The sequence below is a fragment of the Heloderma suspectum genome, chromosome 2, assembly GCF_057233095.1.
Source record: "Heloderma suspectum isolate Gila_16-S chromosome 2, 16-S_ref, whole genome shotgun sequence".
Lineage (NCBI taxonomy): Eukaryota > Metazoa > Chordata > Lepidosauria > Squamata > Helodermatidae > Heloderma > Heloderma suspectum.
In genome coordinates this window covers 175599596-175626251 of record NC_139459.1, presented here as the reverse complement: position 1 = coordinate 175626251, position 26656 = coordinate 175599596, and the positions used below count along the sequence as shown (strand labels likewise).

The following is a 26656-nucleotide window of genomic DNA, read 5'->3' as shown; positions in this document are numbered from 1 at the left end:
CTCTCTGGTCTCTCCCAACAGGGCTAGGGAGACCCGGGAGTCCTGCCTGGGACTGCTGCTTTCCCCGTGGACGGCGTGAAAGTCCGCGCGAGGAGGACAGAGGAGGGACCCAGGCGTCCTGGCCGCCAGCTCCGCCTTCTGTTCCCTCCATGTGACAGGCTCCGTCACCGCTGCATCCCCGACGATGTAACCGGCGGCCTGCACGGCTCCGTCAGAGGCAGGAAGAAGAGCGGATCCGCCCCCTCCCTCCTCCCCCCTCCCCCCGCACCCTCACCCCGATCCACCCTCCCCAGCGCATCCCGAAGCGAAGCCACCCACGCCGAGTGGGAGCGCGGTCCGGAGACGTCCAGGTCCTGCGGGGGGCACCCAGCCACCCACCCACGCGTGACAGCCCACCTACCCACCCAGCCGTCCGTCCGTCCGTCCGTCCGTCCATCCGAACTGGGAGAGCAGCAACTTGAGACCAGGCAGGAAGCGAACTGGACCAGTAAAGGTGGTGGAGGAGGAGGAAGGGGAAGGCAGCAACAGGACCCCCACCCCCCGAACTGGGAAGAAAGTGGCAGGAGCACGCATCGAACACAGGGAACCAGAAAGTGGACTGGGAGCACACCCCGGCGGCAGAGCTGGGGGGCCCCCACCCAGCCCATGGAGCCGCCTGGGTCTGTAGCGGGGGGTGCCGCCATGCTCACGGGTGAGTAGTTGATGGAGGGAGAAAGAGAGAGAGACCCCTTCTCCAAGCCCCAGAACCTGGAAGGGTGAACGATCCCCTAACCCCCTACCCTGCACTCTGCAGCTGCTTCTGGGCTGAGGCAACCTGGAAACAGATGTGCACAACAATTTGGCCCAAGCATCCTCCATTCCACCCTCAACGTTGCAAGTGACAAGGGACCTAGTAGCCCCCAGGTTCCAGCTTTGTACTGAAGGCACTTTCAATTGGTGTATCCCTTTCCACAGACCCGCCATCATTGCTAATAATTCTGGAGGGGGAGGCAGGACTCATTTCAGGGGGCGGTGTGGGAAAGCAGTGTGGATCCATCGTGATATGTGTGTGCTGGTGGTGCTGGAGGTCCCTTTGCTAGGCTACATATATATATATATATACATCCAAAGAGAAGATCTCTGTGAGATGTACTTATCACCTCGGAATCAATTCTTACTAGGAAAGAACTGTCTAGAGAAAGGCAAACTCTCCAGTTCTTGGAACTCTTATTTCCTGCAAATGCTGCCCCTACCTTGACTTCTATTGTCCGCTTTGTTATTAGGGCCCCTTCTTTGAGCACTATCCAGTCTTTTCCCAGCCCCACCTGTCCTCTGGGTCACCACCTGTCCCCCCCCACCTCTGTTGATGAGAGCCCCCAATCCTAACCATGACCCCACACACACCCTGCTTCCTCTACCGCCTCCACTTTCTGCATTAACTGCCGGATTACAGTACTTGATGGGGGTTTGTATTAAACCCAGTACCAGAAAATCCTTTCTTTAGGCCAAATCCAAAGATTCACTGAGTTGGGGGAGCAGGGCTGGGGGGGGGGGAGGAAGCAGGAGGAGAGGAATGAGTGGGCGAATAAGCCTGTTCTTCATTCAGTCCCTGCAGCTCCTCTTCCAGATCTAGTGCAGGCCTTTCTCCCAAAGTCAGAAACGACAAGCAACTGGGTGATCTTCTTGCCTCCCAGGGGAATGAGAGCAGCTGGCACAAGACAGTTTATTTGGGAAGCAGGGATGGCTAGGAGGGGATCCCACACAGTGTCAGTTCTGGGGTTGTCAGCTGAAACAGCAGGAGTGATCACAGAAGGCTGTCATTTATAGATTTGGTGGGGGTGGCAAAGCAATGAGAAGCTGGGACAGGGATGGGGACTATCCCAGTTGCGGTTCAGGATCTAGGCTTAGACTTAGCCAGCTGAGAGCAAGACTTGGCCCTCTGTTACTTTCAGCATGTGTAGAGATTGAGAGTGAGTAACTTCAATCACTCCCACACATCTGGGATGGAAGAGGTGGCCTTCCAGCTCAGAGGGTGTGACTTCTACCCCTATGTTTCCATTTTAGAAATTCATCACTGCTTGAGGCCTATCAATGGGAAATGAGACAGGGATAACTCTGGATTAATGTCTAGGACTAGGTGGTGCAGGTAAATGTCTTCAAATAGTCCCATATGTTTTCTGGTCAGCATCTGGTTCTCCCCACTCTTCTGTGTTGTGCCCTCTGTAGATGTAGGACAGTGTCATTCAGTTATACTGTGGAACAGATCAGCTCATCCCTCATTATATTATGTTCTGGCATACCCTGTCAATCTGTTACTTGCAATGCCCGCTGCTGGCACCCCTGTGGCAATGGCTAGTAGTGTCTGTAGTCATGTACAAAAAGTGTAATGTCAGAATAGGACATTGACATCAGTGTTTGTTAGAAGTGTACATAGAAGCAAGTACTGCAGCAGTTAAACGCCTCTGCCCTTTCCTCGCCTATTGCCCCTTATTCCTGGAACTTCCTCCCAGAACACCTATATGGCCTCAAAATTCACATCTTCTGTAAAGCTTTGGCTTAACCCCTTAGTTCTCACCCCCTACAGAACTAAACCTAAGCATGTGTGTATAACTGCCTTTACTTACATTCATCCCTTGTTACCCTCCCCTCCCTTCCTTTTGTCCACATATAGATTATGATGTTACACTGTAAAGCATGGTATACTTTGGTGCCCCATCCATCCATCCTTTTTCTTCTTTGAAGTTCTGCTGCTTATTCAGGTGGGAAATCTGATATTCTTATTTACCATATTTCTATACCGCCCAATAGCTGAAGCTCTCTGGGCAGTTCACAACAATGAAAACCATTAAAATACACCATAAGATACAATAATAAAGCTTAAAACTACAGTATAAAATAGAAGTAAAAACAAAAATAAAACCTAGCAGCAATGAAAAGATTTAAAATACAGGAACAGATTGAAAACAACAGGAACTGAAATAATACAACGCCTGGGAAAATAAGATACATTTAACCTTGTGATAAATCTGATATTCTAGGCCTCTTTTTTTCTCTTTTTGGTAAGGAGTACCAATTGCTGTTTAGAAATGGCCTGGTTATATATGGCAAGCCTTGAGAATGGCAGCTTCCTGTGTTGTATTTAGTAGGACTGGGGGCACATGAATTAAGTTTTGCTTCAGGGCATCTGGAAGAACTCTTGTAGTTGGTATTGAGAGGGAGCCTATTTGACAGGGGTGTTGAACCTCTTTCAGCCCAAGGGCCAAATTCCATTTCAGAGAAGCTCTCAGGAACCACACTCTAGTGGTGAGTGGGATCAAAAGCAAAAGGGAAGAGCTCAAAGGGCCAGGGCCAAAAATACCAGTATATTTTAACTCAAAGCTCTTACAGCCAGTAACTAAGCCTTAGGAGAGGTATTTTAACCTTTTAGAATGGGAAAAAACTGCACAAAAGTCAAACGATAGATGGTTGGGGAAAGGGGTGGGGCCAGGGGAAGGGGCGGGGCCATCTTAGGCCCCAGGTCTGACATTCTGGTTCTGCACCCCTTCTGTATGAGTTGCATTGAGTTTCCAGACACATTTTATTTATAAGGCTGGGTTGTGCTTTTTTTCATTTTGTATATGTGTGTGAGCCAAGTATTGCAATATCTTTTATAGTAGCTATTTTAAGGGGTTGGATGTTGTTCACCAGAATGATGTCTGTTGTTTTGTAAACTATTGTTTTGTTTGGATAGATTTATCCCAGTACAAGGGGTATCATTGTTCTCAAGAATTGGGTCAGAACTGTAGTTGTAGTAAGAGGGCACTTCTGCACTGATTAGTTGATGCTGCATACCCAGTTGGCAATGAATGATTTTTGCAGCCTGATTGTGTCTGGCAAAATATTCTGGTTTTGGGTAAGACCGGGCAGCCAGCGATAACATTTTGTATTGTTTCTGATTTCTCTTTACAAGTGTCTGTAGAATATTATTAAGAACAATTCCCCCACCCCCCTACCACCACCAAAAGCATTTCCATTGCCAATGATGCATGCTTGTGTACCTCCCAGTGGTAAGGAATAGCACCATACATAACCAGTTAGCACGATAGAGGTTATGGCAGCCTTTCCCAACCTGGTGCCCTCCAGGTGTTTTGAACTTCAACTCCCATCAGCCCTAGCTAGCAGGGCCAATGGTCAGGAATGCTGGGAGTTGCAGTCCAAATCGTCTGGAGGGCACCAGGTTGGGGAAGGTTGTGTTATGGTATTAATGCCTGTAAGAAAGCCAGTACCTCCAACTGCCAGTGGTAGTAACTTGACTGCTGTGTGTTAGCTACATTACCCAGAAGTGTACAGTTAATCAAATGATGGAAAAGTTATTACTGGTATTGCTTGTCTCACTGCCGGTGGGATTTGGTGCATATGTGGCACTTGGAGCTGCACAGCTGGTTGAATCATCATGAAATCCCCCCCATGAAGACTGGAGATTGGTAATTCTGTGAGTCAACAGGTGATCTCAAACCGAGGATTGCCATCGTCTTCAAAGTTACACTTTTCATAGAATTCCTTGGGGAAAGCCATATAGCAGTTGTGTGTTTAAACAGCCTGCATCACCGGTCTTGCAAGTAGCCAAGGCAGTTGATGTTTGTGGCACTCCTGGACAGAAGCAGGTGTAGAGTCAGGCCTGCACTCCTGCCCACTCCTTGGCTTAGTAGAGGGTAGAGGCAGGGCCGGGTCAAGAGTGGGCATGGTTGGGCACCTGCCGAGGGCCCACACCCCAGCAGAGTGACAAGAGCTCCCTGGACTTGCTCCTCCTCTTCACCATGGCAGCCCACTTGTTCACCTGCCTCTCGCTCTGTCCCAGACAACAGTCAAGGTGAGAAGGAGGAGGAGTAGATGCCGCTGCCTCCTTGCTCACTAGCAGCAGTGATGAGAAGGGGGAGGAGGAGCAAGAGCAGCTGGTGACAGTGATGACGAGAAGGCTGACTCCCCAATGGAACGGGCCCTCTGACATGCCTTGTCCAAGGGCCCTCGGAAACTTGGAGCCAGCACTGAGGCAACATCACGCAACACATAAGCAGAGTGCAGTACTCACTGCGGTGGTTTTATGCAGGCAGCAAGATCAAATGGTACAGCCTGCCTTCCCTGGACTGTACCACTTTAGGATGCAGGTGGGGAAACTACATAACAGAACGCTCCCCAGTGAGCGGAAAACACCCTCCCTGCATGTAGAAAATGAGCATGTCAGGGACAGTCAGCCTCGTTTCCCTGCTACCATGTCAAAATCAGCACGACTGAATTGGCTGCTCTCTCTCTTGTCCCCTTTGTAGTCATGGATCCCTCTGTCACTCTGTGGCAGTTTCTGCTGCAGTTGCTGGAGCAGCAGAGCAATGGGCATCTCATTGCATGGACATCCAACGACGGGGAGTTCAAGTTGGTTGACGCCGAAGAGGTAGCCCGGCTCTGGGGGCTGCGGAAGAACAAGACCAACATGAACTACGACAAGCTGAGCCGGGCTCTGCGTTATTACTATGACAAGGTGGGAGCCTGCTCTCTGGCCTTCCTGCATCTCCCTTGTAGAAGACCAAGGCATCCTGGAATATGTCCACGGTTCCTGTCTTGCTTTCCCCTTCAGTCCAGCTTTTTCAGGATCAGTTGCCATTGAAGGAGCATGCACTGAAAATGCAAAAGAGCATTTGGGGGTGGGAGTGGAATCTCTGCCAGTTGATCCATAGAGAAAGAATGATAGGCAAGGCAGTGCACGTCTTGGGATTTTATGCTACCATTAAACTTAATATCAAATGCGGGATTTGCATTCTGAGAATCTCCACTTGTTTCCTCTCTCTGTCTCACTCTTTCTAAAGTGAGTTTCTAGCTCTTTAGGCATGCAAAGATAAGCATGAAATATCCAAAGCACGAGCTGTGTAAGGGTGAAGACAGATGTAACATTTCTAGAGCGGCAGAGCTGATTTGGAAGTACCCTGGCCATTTTGTTTGTATTTATTTCTTCTTACATTTATGTCCCACCTTTTTTCCTCTTGCAAGGAACCCACAGCGGCACACGTGGTCCTCCTCCTCTCCATTTTATCCTCACAACAACCCTGTGAGGTAAGTTAGGCTGAGAGTCAGTGATTGCCCCAAAATCACCCAGTGAGCTCCAGGGACGAGTGGGGACTAGAACCCCCATCTCCCCAGTCTCAGTTTAACACTCTAACTACTACACACCACACTGGCCATTTCCATACAAATATATTATTGTACACTCCCCACATCCCCAGGTGGTAAGAAGTTCCAAGGACAACACTACTCAGCCTTTTTGTTTCATTTGGAGGAGAGAACACTAGAAATGAATGGCATTTTTGTAGTATTTGTTTCAGTTACAAACACACAGGTACAGTATAAGTGGAGGCAAATAGTATGGGCTCCTACAGTCCAGGCAAATACACTACCCAACCTCATATCAACAACAAAAAAGACAGCTGCACCCATGTTTTAAGGTTCCCAATGTGTTTGAGAATGCCTCTTTATCAAAGTCTTTCATGTGTGAGATAGAAGCCAGGAGTTCTAAGCACTGATTGGAAATTAATCAGAACTGCCCTTGATAAAAAGACATTCTCAAAATGTGTCAGGAACCATAAACAATGATGCAACTGTCGTTTTGTCTTTGTTTTGGCTTTTCACAGCTGTTTTAAAAAATCATTTTCATTGTTGCTTTTTGGATCCAACATCAGATCCCCAGAGAGAGAGAGAGAGAAAGGGAAAGGGAAAGGAAGTGAGGCCTACACCCTCAAGGTGACTTTAGCTCTCTGCTTCTTTCTCTGAGGCTGTAGCCCTGTGTGCCCTTCCTGGGAATAAGCCTCACTGAATGGAGTGGAACTTCTAAATAAACATGCACAGAGATTACTCTGTGAGTGTCTCAAAACTGCTGTTTCTTTGCACACATATGCATGCCTGAAACTGTCCCCAATATTCAAGACATTCAAGAGGGATCTCTATATCAAAAAAGAACAAAACACCCCCCCTCCAGCGCACACACACAGTTGGCTCCCATATAGAGACATCAACTGACAACTAAGGACTGTTAACCAACAGTCCGCCTGATCAAAGGTAACTGTCCTCCATAACTGTATTTTTTTTTCCTAACCAGGGCTGTTCTCTGCAAAAACAACATTCCGTTTCTGCAAAGCTGGCCATGGCCTGATTAGCATCTTTGACATCACCTATACAGCATCACCCAATGAAAAAAGAGTGGTTTTGCAACTGATTTTTTAACATGTTTCAGTTTTTTCTTTCATAAGTTGTAGGCTAAACATATAAATGTACGTGGCATTTATATGTATGTTAAAAGGGAGGCCAGAAGCATGAAGGGAAGGATAAAACTTAGTGGCTGACTCAATGTTTGACTTGATAGTATGCCCATCTGGTTTGCACACTGCAAAGTTGGAAGGAAGATGGACTCTTATCAGGGGTGAAAGACCTGCTGTGACCTTCTCTTTAAATGTTGTGTCTGTCTTCACTTTAAGATTTGTAGTGGTTAGGGTAGGGGTAGCTTTAGGAGTTCCTTGCCCCTCCCCAACAACAAAATAAATTGTGCCAAATAAGCAGAGTTATGCAAATGAACGTTATAATTTATATAGGTCAGGGAATTCAACTTTTCCTAGTATCAGATTTGAGTTTAATGTGGCACGCAATTAAAAATGGTTTTTTAAAGCACAGAATATATGCAAACTTGATTGCTTGGCAACAAGCAATTCAAGGGTCAACATGACCCTGTTGAGTTCAACCTGAACCTGAACAGGGTCACCCTGTCGACCCTGTTGAGTTGAGTTCAAGGGTCAACATGGCATCCATGCATGCCTGATGTCTAGCAAGTTCCAGAACACATTGACCATTTTTTTCTCAAAGGTCTCTTCCCAGAAAATATCACAGACAGAGCCTCAGCAAAATGCATGACAGATGTCACTTGGTCACTGTACCCGATGCTGCTCTAATTCTGTCACCCTCTATTCATTCCAGAACATCATCCGTAAAGTCAGCGGACAGAAATTTGTCTATAAGTTTGTCTCTTACCCGGAACTTTCAAGCATGGACGGTGTGAAGGATGAGGGAGGAGCTAAAAGACCTGAGCAGGTCCAGAGTGAAGCCAAAGTGGGCGACGGGGCATTTGGAGCCCCCAAAGCCCCACGTGGAGGTGGGAGTGTCCCACGCAGCAGTCGAAATGAATACATGCGGTCTGGACTTTATTCCACTTTCACCATTCAGTCACTACAGGCTCCTTCACCTGCTGGACGGGCCTCCCGCCATGAGACGGAGCTCTTGCCTGTGGTGCCATCCTCTGCTGCTGCTGCCCCCGAACCACCACCCCCTTCCCTGGCCCCAGTGGAGGATCTGCCACAGTTACACATCAGCATCGAGGAACCGGAGGAGTCTCCGGAGGCCCTTCAGGTAAGTTGCAAAAGGAGCTTCTGTGGGCTGGTGGAAGATCATGGTTTTCCAGGGCAAGGGTGCCAAGAGATGCATCCCATTGAGCTGGAAGGACAGAGGGGTTCAATTCCAAAGAGATGGATGGAGGGGGAGCTAATGTATACTTTAAAGGACTGATTTAGGCAGTGCAGGCATAGCTCCATAAGGCCAGGGAAAGAGGCAGTGTTGGCTCTAGATTTTGGGGGGCCTTGGGCAAGATGCCCTCAGTGGACCGACTCCCTGGATGGATCCACCTCCTCCTTCCCACCAGCCGGACGTACAGAAATTAAGCAAGTGAAGCTTTTTGCATCGCTCTATCTCCACATGGGGGAAAAAGTAGCCTGCAAACTTCTTGTCTGTCAAGCTGCTTTCAAAAGCCCAAAAGCCTTGTCCGCATGTTTTCGACTTTTCTCTGCAAGCTTGTTTTTTAAAAGGCAAGAGTCCCAGTACCGCACACTTACCACATTAGCCCAGCTTTGGCTGGTGTGCCAATTGAGCCCCTTCCTGGAGAAGGTGGATCTGGCTACAGTGATCCATGCCTTAATCACCTCCTCCTGTTTAGACTACTGCAGCGTGCTCTACGTGGGACTGCCCTTGAAGAGTGCTTGGAAAATGCAGCGGGTGTAAAATGCTGCACTAGTTTCCAGTTTGTTTCTGGGTACAATTCAAAGTGCTGGTGCTTGAAGTCCTAAAATGTCTGGGGCCAGGAAATGTAAAAGACTTCCTGCTCCCATATTAACTTGCCTGTCATTTAAGTTCTGTTTTTGGAGGCCCTGTTATATGTCCCATCACCAAGAGAGATTAGGTTGGTGGGAACACAGGACAGGGCCATTTCAGTGGCAGCATCCTGATTATAGAATTCCCTCCCTAGGCAGGTTAAATTAGCTTCTTCTTTGGTTAGTTATAGATGGGCAGTTAAAACTTTATGTTCTACTTCATGTTTGAGTGCTTTTTAAAATGTAATTCCACTCTCTGATTTTAAAGATGGCTTTTCTCCTCTTTTTAATTTGCTCCTTTAAATGAAATTTGTTATGATATTGTTGTATACATTTTAATGTGTATTTTGCCTTTGGGGCCAAAAGGCGACTCATAAATAATTTTATAAACAGACAAACTGCCAGAAAGTGGAGGTCTTTCTTATATTGTCAGGGTTGGATTGGAGCCCATAGAGCCCCAAAGCAGTTCTGATTCTGAGGAAGAGATAGAAACCGTGGGAGAGGAACCTGCGCGCTGTTCAGAGGCGCTGCCGGAGGGAGAGCCTCTCCCTGCTCACATTCCTGAGAGTGGTAGCGACCCTGGCAGGCAGGGGGAGGGACAACGGGAGCTTCGGGACGCTAGGCACCGGCGCAGGGACAAGCAGGAGATGGAGGGCACCGAGAGGAGGCGCTCAGTCCGCTTGGCGCAACGTCAACAGCTGCACCCCGATGCCCCGCGGGAAAGGGGTGGACTTTCGCCTCCTAGCCCTTAAATTCAGAGGCTTCCTGCCTTTTCCCTCCAAACGGAGACCAACTGATTCCCTAAGGCTAGAAACCCCAGATAGGCAGCTGTCTTAAGTTTCCCTCATTAGGCTCAGGCAATTAGCATCTGTAAGCATCATTAGGTTGAATGGAAATAAAGCCTTGGAAAAGAGCCCTATCCTCTGCGTGTTGATTCTGGCTACTTGAGGATTTCAGAAGACAGCAAGGGTGCTCCTGACATATATTTACTGATGCTGTAAGGAAAAGTCTAGCTAAAGGAATGTAAAAGGAGCTTGCTGGGACATAGCTAACATTGCTGGAATGGGAGCTGGAGAGGTATGTTTGGGCAGGACTGGGAAAACGTAAGTTAGAGAGCAGGCAAACAGACATGACTGGGCAGGATTCGGGGTGGATGATATGTTCAGAAGAAGGCTAATAGATAGAATAAGATAGGGCAGCCTTCCTCAACCTGGTGCTCTCCAGATGTTTTGGACTTCAACTCCCATCATCCCGTCTGCATGGCCAATGGCCAGGAATGCTGGGAGTTGCAGTCCAAAACATCAGAAAGGCACCAATGTTGGGGAAGGATGACAAAGGGCAGAGAGAAGGAAGTCTAAAATAGGCCATTCCTGGAATATAGGCAGAGTATGGGGCACAGCAAAGGAGCTCCAAAGAACATTGTTGAGCAGCCTTATTTGTCTGCTGGGATTCATTCTTCCTTTGATAAATATACTTCTGAATGCTGGAGACAGACAATAGGGCAATGGCCCTTCTTGTTAGCACCTGACAGGCCTCTGAAGGAAAGAGAATGCTAGACTAGTCAGACCTTTTGATCAGAGCCAGCAAGGCAATCCTTATGAGGCCCAAAGCCAAGGAAAGCAGAGAAAAAATAGTAGTCCCAGGTAAGTGTCACTGAAAGCAGTGCAGGATTGAGGAAGGGTTCCTTAAAGCCCACTAGCTGTTAGCCAAAGCTGGGGGCAGGTGGGGAGCAAGTATGTTCACATGAGAGTTTGCCTGACAGCGAGTTTGCTCACAGTGCCTCTGTTTGTTTCCCTGCCCGTCCAGGTCATAGTGGAGTCCACCCCACTGGAGACTCCACCACTTGATGAGAAGGTACTGGTGAAAGTAGAGGAGAACCTTGACCTTGATGAAGAGGCAGCTGCTCTGTTAGTGTTGATGGATCCTGGAGTAAAGGAGGAGGCTCCCTCTTTGGAGAAGGCCTCCCTGGAGAAGGTGTCCTTGGAGGCCGAGCTGCCCGAAGAGGAGGAGCTTCTGAAAGAGGAAGCTCAGTCCCCCAGCCCGGTGGCTGTATCTCTCGAGGGGCAGCCCCAAAAGGGCAAGAAGCCCAAAGTCCTGGAGCTGCCTTTGCTGCCAACCCAGGAGAAAGTGAATGCAGCGGTGAACAGCCTCCTGGCACCGGGAGGGACAGGGAATACCCTGACTCCGACCACGGTGATTTCTTCCCATGCACTGGTGAGACCATGTTTACCAGCAGGGCCCTCTGGACTTCACTCTGTTCCCAGAAACTGGGGGTAGAACTCAGGAGTCCTTTCCAAAATCGCAAGTATCCATTTTTGTCAGGAACATGCCTGATTTCAATGGGATGCTTACAGTTTCCCCTGGGGCATCAAATGTTATTTTTACATCATAATAACAGTACAACAGGTATAGCACGTGCCTCAGTAAGTTAGGAAATGGCAACTGGGAGCATCAGGGCCAAATCCAGCTCCTGAGCACCACCAATTCACCCTTCAGTTACTATCCCAGCGGCAAGAGCGGTGTGGGGAAGGGACTATTGGCTGTGGCAAAGGGGCTTTCTAGCAGTCTCCTTTATGGGACTGGATGTGTTCTGATCTACCATCATATCTTCAGAGTGGTCCTGCCAGGAAATGACTTGCTGACTGAGGCAATAGGATGACCAGATGCAAAGGAGGACAGCTTTTCCCATCCTCGCATGACAAGCTGCCCTTTTCCCATCCTCGCATGACAAATTCCCTCTCCCATACAAATAGAGAAGGTCCAGGAGCCCTGTCCTCGTCTGCCCCTGGCCATTATAAATAGCTCAAGTAGCAAAGCATTTAAAGGGGGGGAATGCACATATCATGCTGGCTGGGGATAATGGGAGCTGTAGTCCAACATATCTGGAGGGCACCAGATTGGGGAAAGCTCCTTTAGCCCAATTGCTTATTTGTCCACTGCTATCTGGATCCTACACCACATGCAAAGCGGCAGGGGAAAATGCTCTCTCACCTTTAATACCCATGGAAAAGAGGGAATGTTAGCAGGTACGGCTGTTCCTGCCCTCCTAACTTTCTGTGTTCCAAATTCGACTCAATGAGTCCTACCCGCTTCTCAGAGACAGACATGGAAAAGCAGGCCAATGGAATGAGTGTGGTTGGGTCTAGGATTCTCCTGGAGGAATGTTGCTGCAGTTTTCCTTTTCTATTCTGGTTGTGACATCCTGTTCTTCTTTGCAGACCCCAGTTCTGCTCACCCCAAGTTCCCTGCCACCCACCATCCATTTCTGGAGCACCCTGAGCCCCATTGCACCACGCAGCCCGGCCAAGCTCTCCTTCCAGGTATGGTATGAGCTCTGAGGTGATCAGTAGGTCTGTGTGTGTGTGTGCATATGGATACGTATGGTGTATTAGGAGAGCTCTAGGCTGGGGTTCCTGATTGTGGGTAGAATTGGACAATAAGGTGAGTTTGAGAAGGAACAGAGTCTGATGCTGGTTTACAAAGGGAATATCACATGGCTGTGTCTGTCTCACACATTTGCAATCCTGCCAAGCAAGTATGGAATCTGATACCTGGCATGGGTCTGACATGGATTGTTCAGGAGTTTGGCAAAGCATATGTTCCTTCCTTCCTTCCTTCCTTCCTTCCTTCCTTCCAAGTTTCTAATCCTCATCACTGAAGAGAGAAAATTGGAAATGTGTGAATGATGCCTGGAGACCAAATGGCTGCCCTAGCTCAGTGCCCGTTGTGCAATATGTGGTCCTCAAGCGACGGATCACTCTCTCCAGAAGGGATAGCTATGCTATGGAAACTCCATCCCCTCCACCTCCCTTTACTAAAGCACCTACTGCTGCTGGGGGAATTTCAACCAGCCACCAGATCACCTGTAGTGAGTGCTGCCTCCTGTCCTCTCCTGCTGCCATTGGTGCTGCTCCAGGGATGAAGAAGGTCACTCTTCCTTTAACTAGAGTTCCTGCCAGCTGCTGCTGGGGGAAATCTGTATGCCCACGCACCCACCCCTCTCTCTGTACTTGTGCTGTGGCTCTGTGGAGAGAGAAGGCAAAAAGGAGAAAAGAAATGTACAAGGCATTTGTATGCACACCAGAGTTAGGGCAAGGGGAAAAATGAGATGAAATTGACCTTATCTTGTGGCCCGGCCAGAGGTTTGTTTTGGAAAACTGTTATCCGGGATGTAGCCATGAGGAGCTCTGTAGAAGAGTCAGTTCTCGCAGAGATGCTCCAGACCCCTTCCTTGAATCTTCAGTTTCCAGTTAAAAGAAGAAGAAAAAGAAAAGGGGTCCGAGTGTTTTACTTAATGGAGATAAAAGAGAAAACATGTAAACAGTATTCTACAAATTGCTCAGTAAGTTGTGAACCTGCTTCTGCCTCCCAGTGTTCTGGGCAGTAAGTAAGTGCAAAGGCTACGAGGCAATTTGACAAGTGTTTGGATTTCCAATTGTTTTGAAAACACACAATTTAATTTTTACTTAATAAATTAACAACTTTCCATCTCTTTGACCATTTTTATATAGGGTTGTGCCATTTCCTATCGGCTTATACTCCCCTTCCCAGTGTACCCTTAAATCTCCACAACACAATATGTTTGGCCATGTATCTTTCTGCTACTGCAGCCTTCCTCAACCTGATGCCCTTCAGGTGTGTTGGACAACAACTCCCATCATCCCCAGCCAGCATGACCATTGGTGCCAGGTTGGGGAAGGCTGTGCTACTGATATTCACATTAAGACAGGGTGTAACTCATGCCACATCTGGGGATTTGTCACTAGCTGTACTCTAACTCTGGTTTGTTTGACACCCCCCTCCCCTCGATAAATCTTGTGTCTCAGTAAAGGGATGAAAGCTTTTATTATTGGTCTGGGCAGAAATAATGTGCTGTTCCTCTTCCTGGCCATTTTCTTGTCTGTCAACTTTCATTAAAATAGACGACTTATTCATTTACTGTATTTGGTTATGGTGAAATTGTGCCACTCTATCCATTCACCTAGACATATTGTTCATGTTGAAGCCAGACTGGTAAGGATCTACAGCAGTGGGCAACTTGAGGCCCTCCAGATGTTTTGGCCTACAACTCTCATCATCGCTCACCACAGGCTATGCTGGCTTGATGGGAGTTGTAGGCCAAAACGTCTGGAGGGCCACAAGTTGTCCACCCCTGACCCAGACATTTTTTCATGTTGACTGTTAATTTCCTTTAGCAAAAGATAAACCCGGCGTCCTCACAATCCCATGTCCAGGTTCCTTTTTCCGAGCAGCATTAAATGTATCAGAGATCATATGGGTGCAATTGTACAAATTTGGATTTAGTTCAGGGAGGGGAGAAAAACAAGGCTACAATTCTGAAAGGTGAAAGTTTGTAGTGTTGTAGCAGTGTGTGGGGATTACCTTTTCGTGAGGCTTTTGTATAGCTTAACAGCAAAAGAAGCTTGTTTAATTGGCCAGGAGGTGCTTGTTTAAATGAGCATTGATGGTTTTTGATATCTGGTGGCTACTAGCTACTGAGCAGTACTGAAGGAAAGAGTTTGGCAGATTCTGCATGGAGCTTGAAAAAGGAACAGTTAGAATTTTAAATTTTGTAAGTTAAAGAATTAGATTGTGTGTTTATCATAATGTTGCATTGTTGTGTAATCCTGTTGTGTTTTTTATGAATCATTGTGAACCACCCAGAGAGCTTCCACTATGTGGCGGTACAGAAATGAAATGAATAATAATAAGTCTGAGTTTTGCAGTTGGTTGGCAAGAAGGTGTTTTGGGAGCTACAAGGGCACGTAGTTTTCTCTGGGGGATGCTTCTTTGAGGATGACCACTGTCTGCCTGGGTGCTTGCCTGTTCTTATCACTCAAGTTGTAAATTTGTTTTTAAAAAGTGGCGGGGGGAGGGCGGATAGTACAAAAACAAAAATTGTTGTGATGACAGTGCGCAGTGACCCCGCAAAGTGATCTGTTGGCCAGATAGCCTTTGAAAAGAAATCCTGCCACCACCCTTCACTCCTTTTTTACTTCTGGGTAGGAGGGAAACAGTGATTTCAAACTGGGAGGAGAGTTTGCTTCCAGCTTAAACTCTGCACATGCAGCTGAGCAAGGTTCAGCCAACATTCCCCCATACTTTCCCTTGGGCCAGCATAGAGCTGGAACAGGAGTGTTCAGCCTCTCGCAGCTCAAGGGCCAAATTCAATTCCAGAGAAGCTCTCAGGGGCCGCATTCCATTGGTGGGTGGGGCCAAAAATACCAACCTAGTTTAGCAGAAAGCTCTTCCTGCCAGTAACGAAGCCTTCAGCCTTCTAGAATGGCAGGGAACTGCACAAAAGCCATGAAATCACCTGGTAATTTTGGTCAGGGGAAAGGGGTAAGGCCATCTTAGGAACTCTGGAAGGCCAGGTTGGGGCCCCGAGCCTGAGATTCTCACCCCTGAGCCAGAATGACCAAGCTCTCTAGCATATGGGAGAACATTCCTTGGGTGCTAAGGCAGGCAGCCAAACCCCAGCATCCAAGTAAATAAATTCTGTTGGGATTAAAGGGAAATAGATCAGAGAGAAAATCAAATAAGATATAAAAAAGGAAACAAACCAAGTAGTTTCTACATAGCCTATACTGCACAGCTATAAAGCTAGGTTTGTTTGTTTATGTATTTATTATATTTCTATATTGCCAATAGCCGAAGCTCTCTGGGCAGTTTACAACAATGAAAGCCACAAAATCCATCATAAAATACAATGTAAAATAGGACAGCTTAAAACTGCAGTATAAAAGTACGAGCCAAAATAAAACCTAGCAGCAATGCAGAGACTTAAAATACAGTGACAGGTTCCAAAATTTACATGCGAACAGCACAAGTCTCTGCAGGTGTCCAGCAGAAGACAGAGACATAGTAAAACCACCCCCATCTTGATTCTGCATAGTTGTGGGTGGCACATGGGAGGAAGGGGAAATTGGCAGGGTGAGGGAATCCCTCCAATCAGGAGATGGCAAAGGGTGTTTGGTATAAACCTCACTTCAGTGGGTGAGGGCTGATTAGTACTTCCTATCACAGACAGGATAGATGAGAACTGTGGAGATGTTTCCCTTCGGCCACTGATAGACAATTTTGTCAAGCCAAAAAAACTAGAAAAGAGCGGGAGCTATGTGCCAAGACTACCTTAGACAGGCAGAGCAGGCCATGGTGGGTCTAGGGCAGCCTTCCCAACATGGTACCCTCAGGTGCTTTAGACTACAACTCCCATCAGCCCCAGCCAACATGACCCATGGTCAGGGATGCTCAGAGTTGTAGTCCAAAACATCTGGAGGGCACCAGGTTGTGGAAGGCTGCTCTAGGGATTCTTAAAGGGCTATATACTATGGTTGACCTGGGCATTACAGCTGTTCTCTCTCAAAAGGAAAATGATCCTATAAAAAATACCCTGGAGCGTCCTACCACTTGGAGAAGTAGAGTCATGAAACAGTCTCTGTGGAAAGCCCACAAAGATCTATAATCGGACACTGAGAGGGATGCCATGAAATGACATGGGAGGAGCGCCGGCCCAGATGAACCTTTAAAAAATCTTTGCTTTGGAACCAGTACAGTTGAGCAGTTATAGGCAAATTAACATTTCTAGGTGGAGAATTGGGGTGTGTGTGCAAAATACACCCTGACTGTTGTCAGGAATAGAGGGGCATGGAGAAAATTTGGGGCAGACCAGGTGTGGAATCCAATGGGTAATGTGTGAAACTTGATGAGTATCAACTGTGGGTGAAACTACATGTTACATATAACTAATGCATGTAACAAGCGCCCAATGGCTGCTTTTCCTAGGAAAAAGCAGCTTCTGGAACAGCAGAGGAGGGGGAAAGGGTGCCATAACCTTCTCCCCACTCACCAATTCTCTGCTCCCCCTCCACATCTGCTTCCTCCCTATAGGGTTACAGATAAGGGTTTGTGCAGGCATTGGGCTTTTGTTATACTTGTATGGAGGCCCTAAACTGCTATTCTCTCTTTCTCTTTTTAGTTTCCCAGCAATTCTAGCTCACAAGTTCACATCCCCTCACTCAGCGTGGACGGACTCTCCACCCCTGTAGTTCTATCTCCTGGCCCCCAGAAGCCATAGCGTTTCCTCTCTGCATCATGGTATCCCTTACTCCTGCCAAAGAACTGGCTTGAGTTCCTTTCCAAGCACCTGGGATTACTTATTGGTCTAGACTGCTAAGTGTCCCTTCGTTGACCGGAAGAGCCCTTTGTTGAGCTGAGGACCAATGACCTGCTTGAAGGGTGAAAATGGCGCCGCAAGCAGATTCGTCAACTAGCCTTGGATGTGCCAGGATTTTCCTCTGAAGCCAAATGGTGTCTCCCAGCACCAAGAAGGTGGTGTGCTACACTCGCCCTCTTTCTAAAGTTTCATATGGTCCTCAAATTCCTCTTTGGAGGCAAGGAGGAGACAGCCTCCTTTATTTGGTCTCCTCTCTGAATAAGAGGTTGCCCATATTTACCGTTCGATGTGGCAGTATGGGTTCCTTTTTGTGTCCTGTCTTGGTATTCCATTTCTTAATGAAGATGAGTTTGGGTGATGGGCCAGGGTCAAGACAAACACCAATCTTCTCCCACCCTCCAAGATAAATCGAGAATCTCATCTCATCCTTCTCTCCTTGCCTAGGTGGGTTTTAAGCTACCTTACTAAAGGTGTAGACCCTGCAAGCCATGTTTATTTTGGCTGTATGTAAAGGGTGGAAGCAGGATCAGCCATACTTGTTTCGGCTGGGTGATGATGTAGGCCGTGGATGGATGATGATCAGGACGTTGGTGTGTAAGCCAGCTTTGTTTTGGCTGGGTAGGCAGGCCAAAGAGTTTCAGCCATGTTGGTTTCGGGGAGTAGGAATGTCAGTGTTAGCCATGTATGTTGTAGCTGAACGAAGAAGTGGAAGCAGTGTTGATCATGTTTCCTCAGACTTCATGAAAGGAAGGGTATTGAAATAGGTTATTATTTGATTTGGCTTGACAAAAAAAAATTGGTTGTGTTTGCTGTGCAACACAATAGGAGGAAGCACTGCCAGTCATGTTGTTTTGCCAGATAAGGTAGCAGTGTCAGCCATGTTTGTTTCGGCTAAACAATCTTGACCATAATTCCTGTGGTTCATTGAGGCAGGGGATGTTCTGGCACTTCATTTGGATATGTCAGATGCTCAATTCGACATCAAGACAACAAGCTGAGGAAGTTCTTATCATTTTTCCCCATTGATGCACTTCCTAAAGGTCAAAGGTCACTGGTTCGTCAATGTGGAGACCAGAGAATAGAAGTCCCACCTACTGATTTCTAGGGGAACTTTTTCTCTTTGCAGAATGGTTTCCTTAATTTATTTCCTGACGATCAAAGGTCACCACAGAAATGGCCAAAGGGGAAGTCTTAACCTGTTCTACTTTTGACTGTTTTCTTATGGTTCCATTTCCTTTGTCTCTGGAGAAATGTCAGAAATTAGCCATCTTATGGGGGAATTCTGTTGCTGATTGATCACTAAGAAAGAAGTCCCAACCTCACATACCTCTTCAGTTTCTTCCAACTCTTGAATCAGCCTGGAAGCAGCAATGACAGATTCCCATCTTATATTCCCTTCATTTCCTGCAACCAAAAAAGAGAGAGAGCGGGGGGCTTTCTGTGGAAATAACGGAAGCCATCCCTCTTTCTACAGCTCCTCACTTCCTTCCAGATGCATCACAAGGGAATTTGTGACTCTACAAAAGGGCTGCGTCTCTTTATGAGGTGGGTTCATTATAACTCAGATCCTCAGATGATGAGCATTTCATCACTTGTTGATTGTGGTTTTTGAGGGGTTTTCCCCCCATAAGCATTTGTTAATGATGTGGAGGAGATGCCATTTCAGAAATATCATATTGATTCCTAAACAGAATTCCCAGCGCCTTCTATTTTTCCACAGAGTATATATCACGATTTTATCTATTATCAGGAGAGTCATACTGAAAGAAAAGAGGTAGACGGCTTAGAGCTATATTTATCTTTTTGTCCGTCCATTTTTGATATCTATTTTTTAAACTGGGGGTGGGGTGGGAAAGGGGGATTTCTTTTAAAGCAAGGTGGGAAAGGGAAGCGCTTGGCTCCCCCACTGTGTGTATGTATATGTGTGTGTGTGTGTGTGTGCGTGCGCGCGTGCGCTTTTTAAGCGGAAAGAAGACTGTAAGGCAAGCTGTTCAGAGCAGTGGTTTTCAGAATGTTCCCAGGTTTCCTCAGTGCAAAGTTCAGTACTAGTGGACAAGCTCCTCTGTGAGAGAACTTGCCAACTATTCCTGATCTTCACCTGTAACTGCAGCTACAGGGAAACATTGGATATGTTCTAGAACAGCCTCCCCCAACCTGAGGCCATCCAGATGCTGCTGGCTGCGGATGATGGGGTTTGTAGTCCAACACATCCAGAGGGCCCCAGGTTGGGGAAGGCTGTTGTAGGGTGTGTATTTGGCTCAACAGTGTAGCCCAATAGGCTTGCCCAATGCCCTGCCATGTACGGAGTGGATGCCCTAGAACATGTCCTGGAATCCTCTGGAACATTCCAGAACTCAATGGCAGATGCTCAGCAGTTCCTCAGCAGACCAATCATTGCAGAAAAGGGTTCCCTGAAGGTAGAAACATTTGAAAACCACTATTAACCAGAATTTAAAAAAAGATTTGATGAAGGGGCCAAGCTCTGAACTTGGGTCACAGAAGATGCATCAATGAAGAGCGGCTTCATCAGGCAAAACTTGGCAGCAGTGATGGCAGCAGATCTGTGTGCTTAGGCCTGGATCTGCTCCAGTCATGTTGAAAGTGGGCACCAGGCTAAGGGGTCCAGCTGAAAAAGCAAAAGAGGCATGTGGATGATGAGGAACACTGAATCCTCCCCAACCCACAGGTTTACTTACCACAGTCTGTCATCCAAGGCACTTTTTCCACCAGCTGAGCTCCCACACAGGACATGAGTCCAGCTGTGAGAAAATTATTTCAGGAGACAGATTTTAGGGAGGTAAACTATGGGTAAGGCTCATAGGAGAGGGATTAGCACCCCCCTTTTGCTCTTAATTTTTGCTCCATGTGCCCCTTTCGCTGTTCAGTCACCTCTCCTTTCCTATGTGATTAATGCAGATCGAAGTTTAAAACGCATAGATCTGTTGCCTTCTTGTCCACCTTGGGCACTGATTCAGGTTGCTTCCAGACGCAGGGGCCCAAGCACTACCAGCAGAAAGCATTGTGCAGAAAATCCGTCTTTTTTTCTTAACAGGTTTTCTGCAGTAAGGAAAAAGACAGAAGAAGTGGTGGGAAAACATGGGAGGGTTATGAGTGGAAGACGACATTGGCTGAACCCCTGTAAAATTCTGTGAATGGGGCAAGGTAAAAGCCTTGTCTGGAAGCACCCTCGCTCACACCCAGTCATAAACTTAGAAGTAATTAAGAAAAGCAGGCTTCATTCCTTGAACCAATCTGTAGCTTATCCGGTAGAATCTGCTTTTGCTACTACATGCAGTTAAGGCAGATGAAATGGATTTACATGATGGCAAGAGAAGGAGTTGAGACTGGGTAATAGATAGACTTGGCCCAATAGCGTCGTAGATGGCAGATTTGGGAGGCTTTAAAAGCAAGCAATTTTAACCGGAAAGGTAGGGTTAATTTTAATCATCCCTTTGTGTAGCATTTAATAGTAATAATAATTATACTTTTTTGCACTTCCATATTGCCTCCTACAGGGAGAAATCTAAGTGCTTTACAAGGGGTGGTTTACAGATTTATTTAATAAATTTGGCACTTTGTGTAAACAGCAATCTGCAAATCAATCAGGTACAAACCATGAGAGTTACTATGGACAAATCACATGTAAATCATGTGAGATTTGTGTATAAAGTAAGCTGTGCTTTAGAGCAAACTGTGAGTACACCATGCATAAGCCATGAGTATATAATAGCAAAACATGCGGGGAACAAGAATACATTGTGGCTGAGCCCAACGGCATAGAAGCAGCTGATGCGTAAGCCACCAGCAAAGCATGAGCAAGGGAAGAGTTAACTATGGTTTTGAGATTTTGTGTAACCCACTAGTATCATCATGAGTAAGTATTTGTAAACAATGGACTTGCAATGTAATTTCATAAATAACCTGTGGTTTCGCTTTAGCCATCCTACATGCAAGCCACAAGTAAGCCATGAGTAAACAATCAGTAAAACACAAATGTTGTTTTATGTAAACCATAAGTGAAATATGGTTACACTTCTGAGTACACCATATGCAAGAGTAGGTCATATAAGCCATGATTGACCTATGGTCAAGCCATGTGGAAGCCTACACAATGCTTAAACAGTTTGAGCATGGTTTTCTCAGATCACTGGCTCTCCACACTGAGCCTCTCTCTATCTCTCTCATGCAGGTGCCATTGGGCTTGTCCCAGTTTTATTGAGAGCACCCAGCGGAGTAGCTTTACGAACTTTTTGCGTAGGACGAATGGCCTCTTTGCACTCTCCATCCCGAAGCTCTGTCTTTGGGGTTAATTGCTTGAAAGTCCCTGAGGGACTTGGGAGGGTGCAGCTCCAAGCAGCAAAGTAATGGCGCTGAAGTCCTATGCTTTTATTTTCTCTCTCTCTCTCTCTCTCTTCAACTTGCGCAGCTTCAAAAACTTTTGTGCTAGAGTAAAACAATGTTTGTAGCCATATATTAGTGCTGACCCATGTGACAAAAGGATCCCTCGCTCGGTGGCATGTTCAAGGGGTAATTGCAAACGGACTATAGAAAACAATACCGCAGGAGATTATATGCACACACATATTCCAGAATGTGTCTCCCCTTCTCACATTCTGTTACGTACAAATTGAGAGTAACTCTGTGGGATCAATGGGGCTGCATTCCGTTATATTCAGTACAATCAAAGCTATATTTAATTTTGGCAGTTGTTATAACTAGGAGTAACGTTGTTTTAAGCAAGAGTCTCTTTACAAGTTACAGCCTGATCCTATGTGGAATTCAGTGGGCTTAAGCCCACTGAAGTCAATAGGCTTGCTTACAGCATTCTTCACTGGACTGGGCTGTTACATTAGGGGCGGGGAACCTCAGGCCCAGGGCCCTTCTGGGGTCCCAATCCAGTCCTCCTGGCTTCCCTGATGGTCATGCCCCTTTCCACCAACCATCAATCATTTGGTGGTTTCCCAGCTTTAGTGCCTCACCCTGCCCCCCCTAAATCACCCTAATTCTCCTTCTTTCCTAACCCCAGTTGCTACTATACCTTCTCCATCAGTGGTGCAGGGGAGCCAGGGCTCACAGGGACACAGCGCCAGCACTTTTTGATGAGCAAGGATGCTGATGTCATCTGCCACATCCCTCAGGTTTCCCTTTTCCCTCTGAGCTTAGCTGCAGTCCTCACAGAATGGATTTTCCAAGCAACAGTATAGTGTTGTGAGCCATCCCTGTTGTAATGCTAAGTATTTTGTGGTGGCCTGGAATTGAATGGGCAATTAAGACCCATTCGCTTTACCAAAGACCTGCTCCTGGTGGAGATGAAAAGGGCTGGAACTGGTTTGTTGATGTGGATCAGCACAGCATTCCTGGACTTTCCTTGGGGGCGTGGCTATGGGGACTGTCACGATGAGTGCCTGCTCTTCAGAGTTTACCACTGCACCGTACTGTCCTCCATCCTGTTCAGCACTAGGTCTGAAGAAGCCTAATCTCTTGTACTTCCTGTGACTGTGGCCTCAGCGATGGATGCAAGAGGGAGGAGGTTTCCAGTGTGTTCCCTCCCTTTTCTTCCGCTTGATGAAACCAGCTCCTGGGTTGGGGAAGGGCAAGAGACTGCACGGTCTTGCCTCTTTTCTCCTCCCCAGCTAAGTCCCAAATCTTCAATATACGCTTTCCTCACATTTCACAAACTGCTCCTTTTATGTTTCTTTAACACTGACCTAGTTCGCATGCAGCGAGAAGCCACCATGGGTGAATTTCCCCATGGGGCTTCTACTTGTGGAGGCCGCCAATATTTTGGATATTTGGGGTGCAGTGTAGCTTCTCATTATGTGCGAACCCTGTGAGGGTGGGTTGGGGTAGTTGACAAGTCACCCCAGGTTTTGGGGTTGTGGATGGCTTGTTAACCACCCCAACAACCCACCCCGCCAGGTTTGCATCAAAATGGCGGTCACTGCCATGTCGAGAAGCCCCGTGGGGAAATTCACCTGTGGTGGCTTCTCATTATGTGCAAACTGGGCCAGAGTGTAACAAAGCTAGAACACTAGGCCGTAGCTGTTATAGAGAGAGACTATGGGCTGATTGCATGCAGTGCTAAGCCACCATCGGTTACTTTACCCGTGGGGCTTAGCAAAGTGCACCAGCTGCCATTTTGAATATGTCGCCCTCGTAGCTTGCTGTATCATGCGAACCTGGTGTTGTACGTTGTTTGAATGGGTAGACAACCCTCAAACAGCCCACTGCTTGTTTTAGGGTTATTTGAGGGTTGTCTACCCCCTCAAACAATCCATGATGCCAGATTTGCATGACATGGCAAACCACAGTAAGCAGGGGCACTCGGTATGACACAACAGCCCTCGCAGCTAAATTAAGCCATGGTGGGCTGTTGTGTCGTGCAAACAGAGTATGTGTAAGCTCTCTCTATATAATAAGTGTGTTGGGTGGAAGATGGTGGAAAGTTGCAGTCCTTTCCCCAGCCTTATTCACCACCTCCTCTTCATTGAGTGAAGAATCTGGCCTGACTTCACTTATACCTGCAATATTCTATAAAGCAATTAATAAATACACATAATTGTGCTGGGAATGTGAAGGGATGGGCCTATAAATTGCACCCCCAGGGTGTCCCTGTTGGAAGAAACCAGGCTACCTCTATCTGGGCTGGTAAACAGGTTTGTCCCCAGCCCAAAACTGTCTGCAAGTGTAGAATTGAACTTTACTCCATAGGAAAGAATGGCAACCATTCACTTAGAAAGGAGAATGGAAAAGGGTGCACTCAGTGACACTGCTGGCGCTCGAGGGTTCCCTTCTCCCTATTGCTGATGACAGCAGCCTTTTGGGGGGATCAAGGACTGCTCCTATCTGTAAATCCATGTCCTGGGTTCAGGTTCTTGGTCACACCAGACCATGACGGAATGTTGAAAGCTGACTTTTATATACAAGTTTCCTGAAGCACTTTTCAGACTAAAGGATTTTACTTTCCCTTATTTACCCTAAAAAATCAGGTACAAAGAAGGACAGGGCTCCTGTATTTAAATGGCCGTGTAGAAGAACTGCTACATTTTGGCAGATGTAGCATCTTATGCAGAAGATTCTTCACATCTGGCCATATCCAGAAGATTCTCCTTGAAATCTGATTGCCCAGAGGCGCATGACCAAAGAAAGCTTCTTTAAGAGAATTATGGTGGACTGGGAGGGAGGGGGGAATGGTGATTTCCTCCCTCCCCTTTTAAAAAGCTCATATCAAATCAACCTGAGGGACATATCACATCCAGACCCAACACAACCTACTGCACCACACTGGTTCTACTTCCAGGCTACGAGTTAGGGACTTAGCATCATTGATTCCTGGAGTGTTCCATTGGAATGTATAGCAGAAGAGCATACTGCAGTACTTAGCACATGTCTATGGACAGGAGTGACAATTTTGCCTTCCTCGCTTGAACATGCCTCCCTTTTGTATTTGGGGACTCAGCCAGTTTAGCTGGGTCTGTGCTGTTCAGGATTTCTCTTTCTGTCTTAGTGGCACTTTGGGTCCTACAGAGTGCCTGCGTGGCAGGGATTGGTTGAGACACATGGGAAGAACAGGGCAAAATCCAGGGATTCAACACTTTTGTCTGAAGTAGATACTCTACTGGGATCCTGCCCCCCATAGGGGGGCTCTTGCAAGATGCTGGAGTAGATCTACGGCAGTGTCCTCTTCCCTGATCTCCTTCATTGTTGATCTGGTCTTGGTCCCTGAGCCAGGGGTGATGGGGATCTGTCCCTCTCTGGTTACCTCTGCACTGGGGCTTGGATCCTGTTTTATTTTTTATGATGAATCTCTCTGGGATCCTGCCCTGTAAATAAATTTATTTTTCAACAAACTCCTCTCGTTGCTGACTCTTTCTTTCCTCCCCTATCAGGTTGCAGATCTGTCAGTCTCTTGGAAGGCTTTTTCTTTCTTGGTCCACATTATGAATTTAGTCTGCACCAAGTTCACTTTTCTAGGAGAAAGGCACCTATGTGGCTAACCAAAGCTGCTTCCAGGCATGGCTTTTATTGCACCATTGTTCCGCCTCATTCATGGAATTTTATGAGGGAGTCCAGATGATGACGGGCTTCTTCACATGGAGCTTTTATCTTTCCATTGAGATTGCTCACTCACAGAAGTTTGCGGGCCCTTTAGATTATGTTGTCAACCTCCAGGGCATCTCCCACACTAAATGACCTTTATTCCATTTTTTAAATAGATTGGAGATAATGAGCTATCAAATTACCCCACTTGAGTTCTCTCTGTGAAAAAGGAAAAGCCACAAGAAGAGGAGCGAGATCAATGAAACATATGGGAGACTCAGATAACGGGGAGAAGGAGGGGGAAAGGGGAGGGGGAAAAGGAAGCACGTGTAAAGGGAGTCCGTTGTGATCCTGAATTTAAAACGGAAGCAGAAAGCCCCATTTTAAATGTGGGATTTTATGCTGGTGTAGAGATGCTTGACGTATTCCAGTCGTGGCCCTCCTGTGTTTTCCAGATGCTCCTTCCATCTTTTTTCTTATCACGGAAAATCGGTTAAAGAAGAAAAAAGTGCAGAATAGCTGCACAGTACCTTCTGATTGGCAGTGCTAGGGGTTCTCCATCTGGAAGAACCCCTAAAGCCACATGATGCTCGACATGTGTGCCTCAGTGCACATGCACTGTATCATAACAAAAAAATGCAACCAGGACAGAGGTACCGGTAGCCATTGTGAGCAACAATGCTTAATACAGACCACAAGTAATAGCCCCCGCCCCCCAGGGCAGCCCTATCCTTTACAACTTATTTTAATGATTAAAACTGGTAAACTCTCCCTGCCTCTGATTATTTTCAAAATTCTCCAGAACTGATGCCAAATATTTCCAAAATAGTCCCTGCCTGTGATAATGTTGCCAAAAGCAGCTGGGTGCGGTGGGGGGAATTTCACATGGAGGATGTTTGGCAGTGGGATTAAAGAATCTATTTTCTCTGCTCCTTTTCAGGTGTAAGGTAGCCCTTCCTGAGGACATTTTGCAATGGAGAAGGGGCAAGTCAGGGCGTTTACACCAGGCTGCTGTGTGATGTGTAGCTTATCCCTGAAGGGAAATGAGTTGTGAGACATTTCTATACTGTGGTTGCTACAGCTAGTGCTGCAAGAGATTGAGCCTGTTCGCACAATCATGGAAGAGGAAATAAGCCACAGTGGTTTATTTCCCCTGCCATGTGTGCTGGTCAGTTTGTTAACCACAGCTACAAGCCATCCTTGACGGGTTCATATGACACAGCAAGCTGTGCCGGTGAGGGTAATTATGTGAATCAATTCCCCCAATATGCAACCGGCATGCACAGCGGGGGAAATCGGCCACGGTGGC

The 26656-nt window shown here is 46.9% G+C and overlaps 2 protein-coding genes across 5 annotated transcripts in view; one reads left to right on the top strand and one right to left on the bottom strand.

Annotated features, from left to right (window-relative positions):
* Positions 1-26656, bottom strand: part of LOC146353374 (synaptonemal complex central element protein 1-like) — a 615017-nt gene that overhangs the window by 557491 nt on the left and 30870 nt on the right. The window lies entirely within an intron of this gene.
* ELK1 (ETS transcription factor ELK1) lies at positions 214-26112 on the top strand. 4 transcript variants are annotated; one of them, XM_084836332.1, is made up of 7 exons: positions 214-691; positions 2651-2738; positions 5283-5491; positions 7969-8397; positions 10938-11345; positions 12350-12451; positions 17110-19099. In XM_084836332.1, exons 3-7 carry the CDS (start codon positions 5285-5287, stop codon positions 17206-17208), a joined length of 1245 nt encoding a protein of 414 aa, XP_084692458.1. In that variant the 5' UTR covers positions 214-691; positions 2651-2738; positions 5283-5284; the 3' UTR covers positions 17209-19099. The 4 variants fall into 4 exon arrangements, with proteins under 4 accessions (XP_084692458.1, XP_084692456.1, XP_084692459.1 ...); XM_084836330.1 differs by lacking the exon at positions 2651-2738 and having other exon boundaries at positions 220-691; XM_084836333.1 differs by lacking the exons at positions 2651-2738; positions 17110-19099 and adding an exon at positions 24297-26112 and having other exon boundaries at positions 236-691.

What these genes read in the sequence shown, in the direction of transcription:
- ELK1 (XM_084836333.1), top strand. Translation starts at nt 646, where the DNA reads ATGGAGCCGCCTGGGTCTGTAGCGGGGGGTGCCGCCATGCTCACGG. An exon ending in TGATTTCTTCCCATGCACTG is followed by an intron (nt 11,346 to 12,349) that starts GTGAGACCATGT and finishes TCTTCTTTGCAG; the next exon opens with ACCCCAGTTCTGCTCACCCC. An exon ending in CGGCCAAGCTCTCCTTCCAG is followed by an intron (nt 12,452 to 24,296) that starts GTATGGTATGAG and finishes CTAAAAAATCAG; the next exon opens with GTACAAAGAAGGACAGGGCT.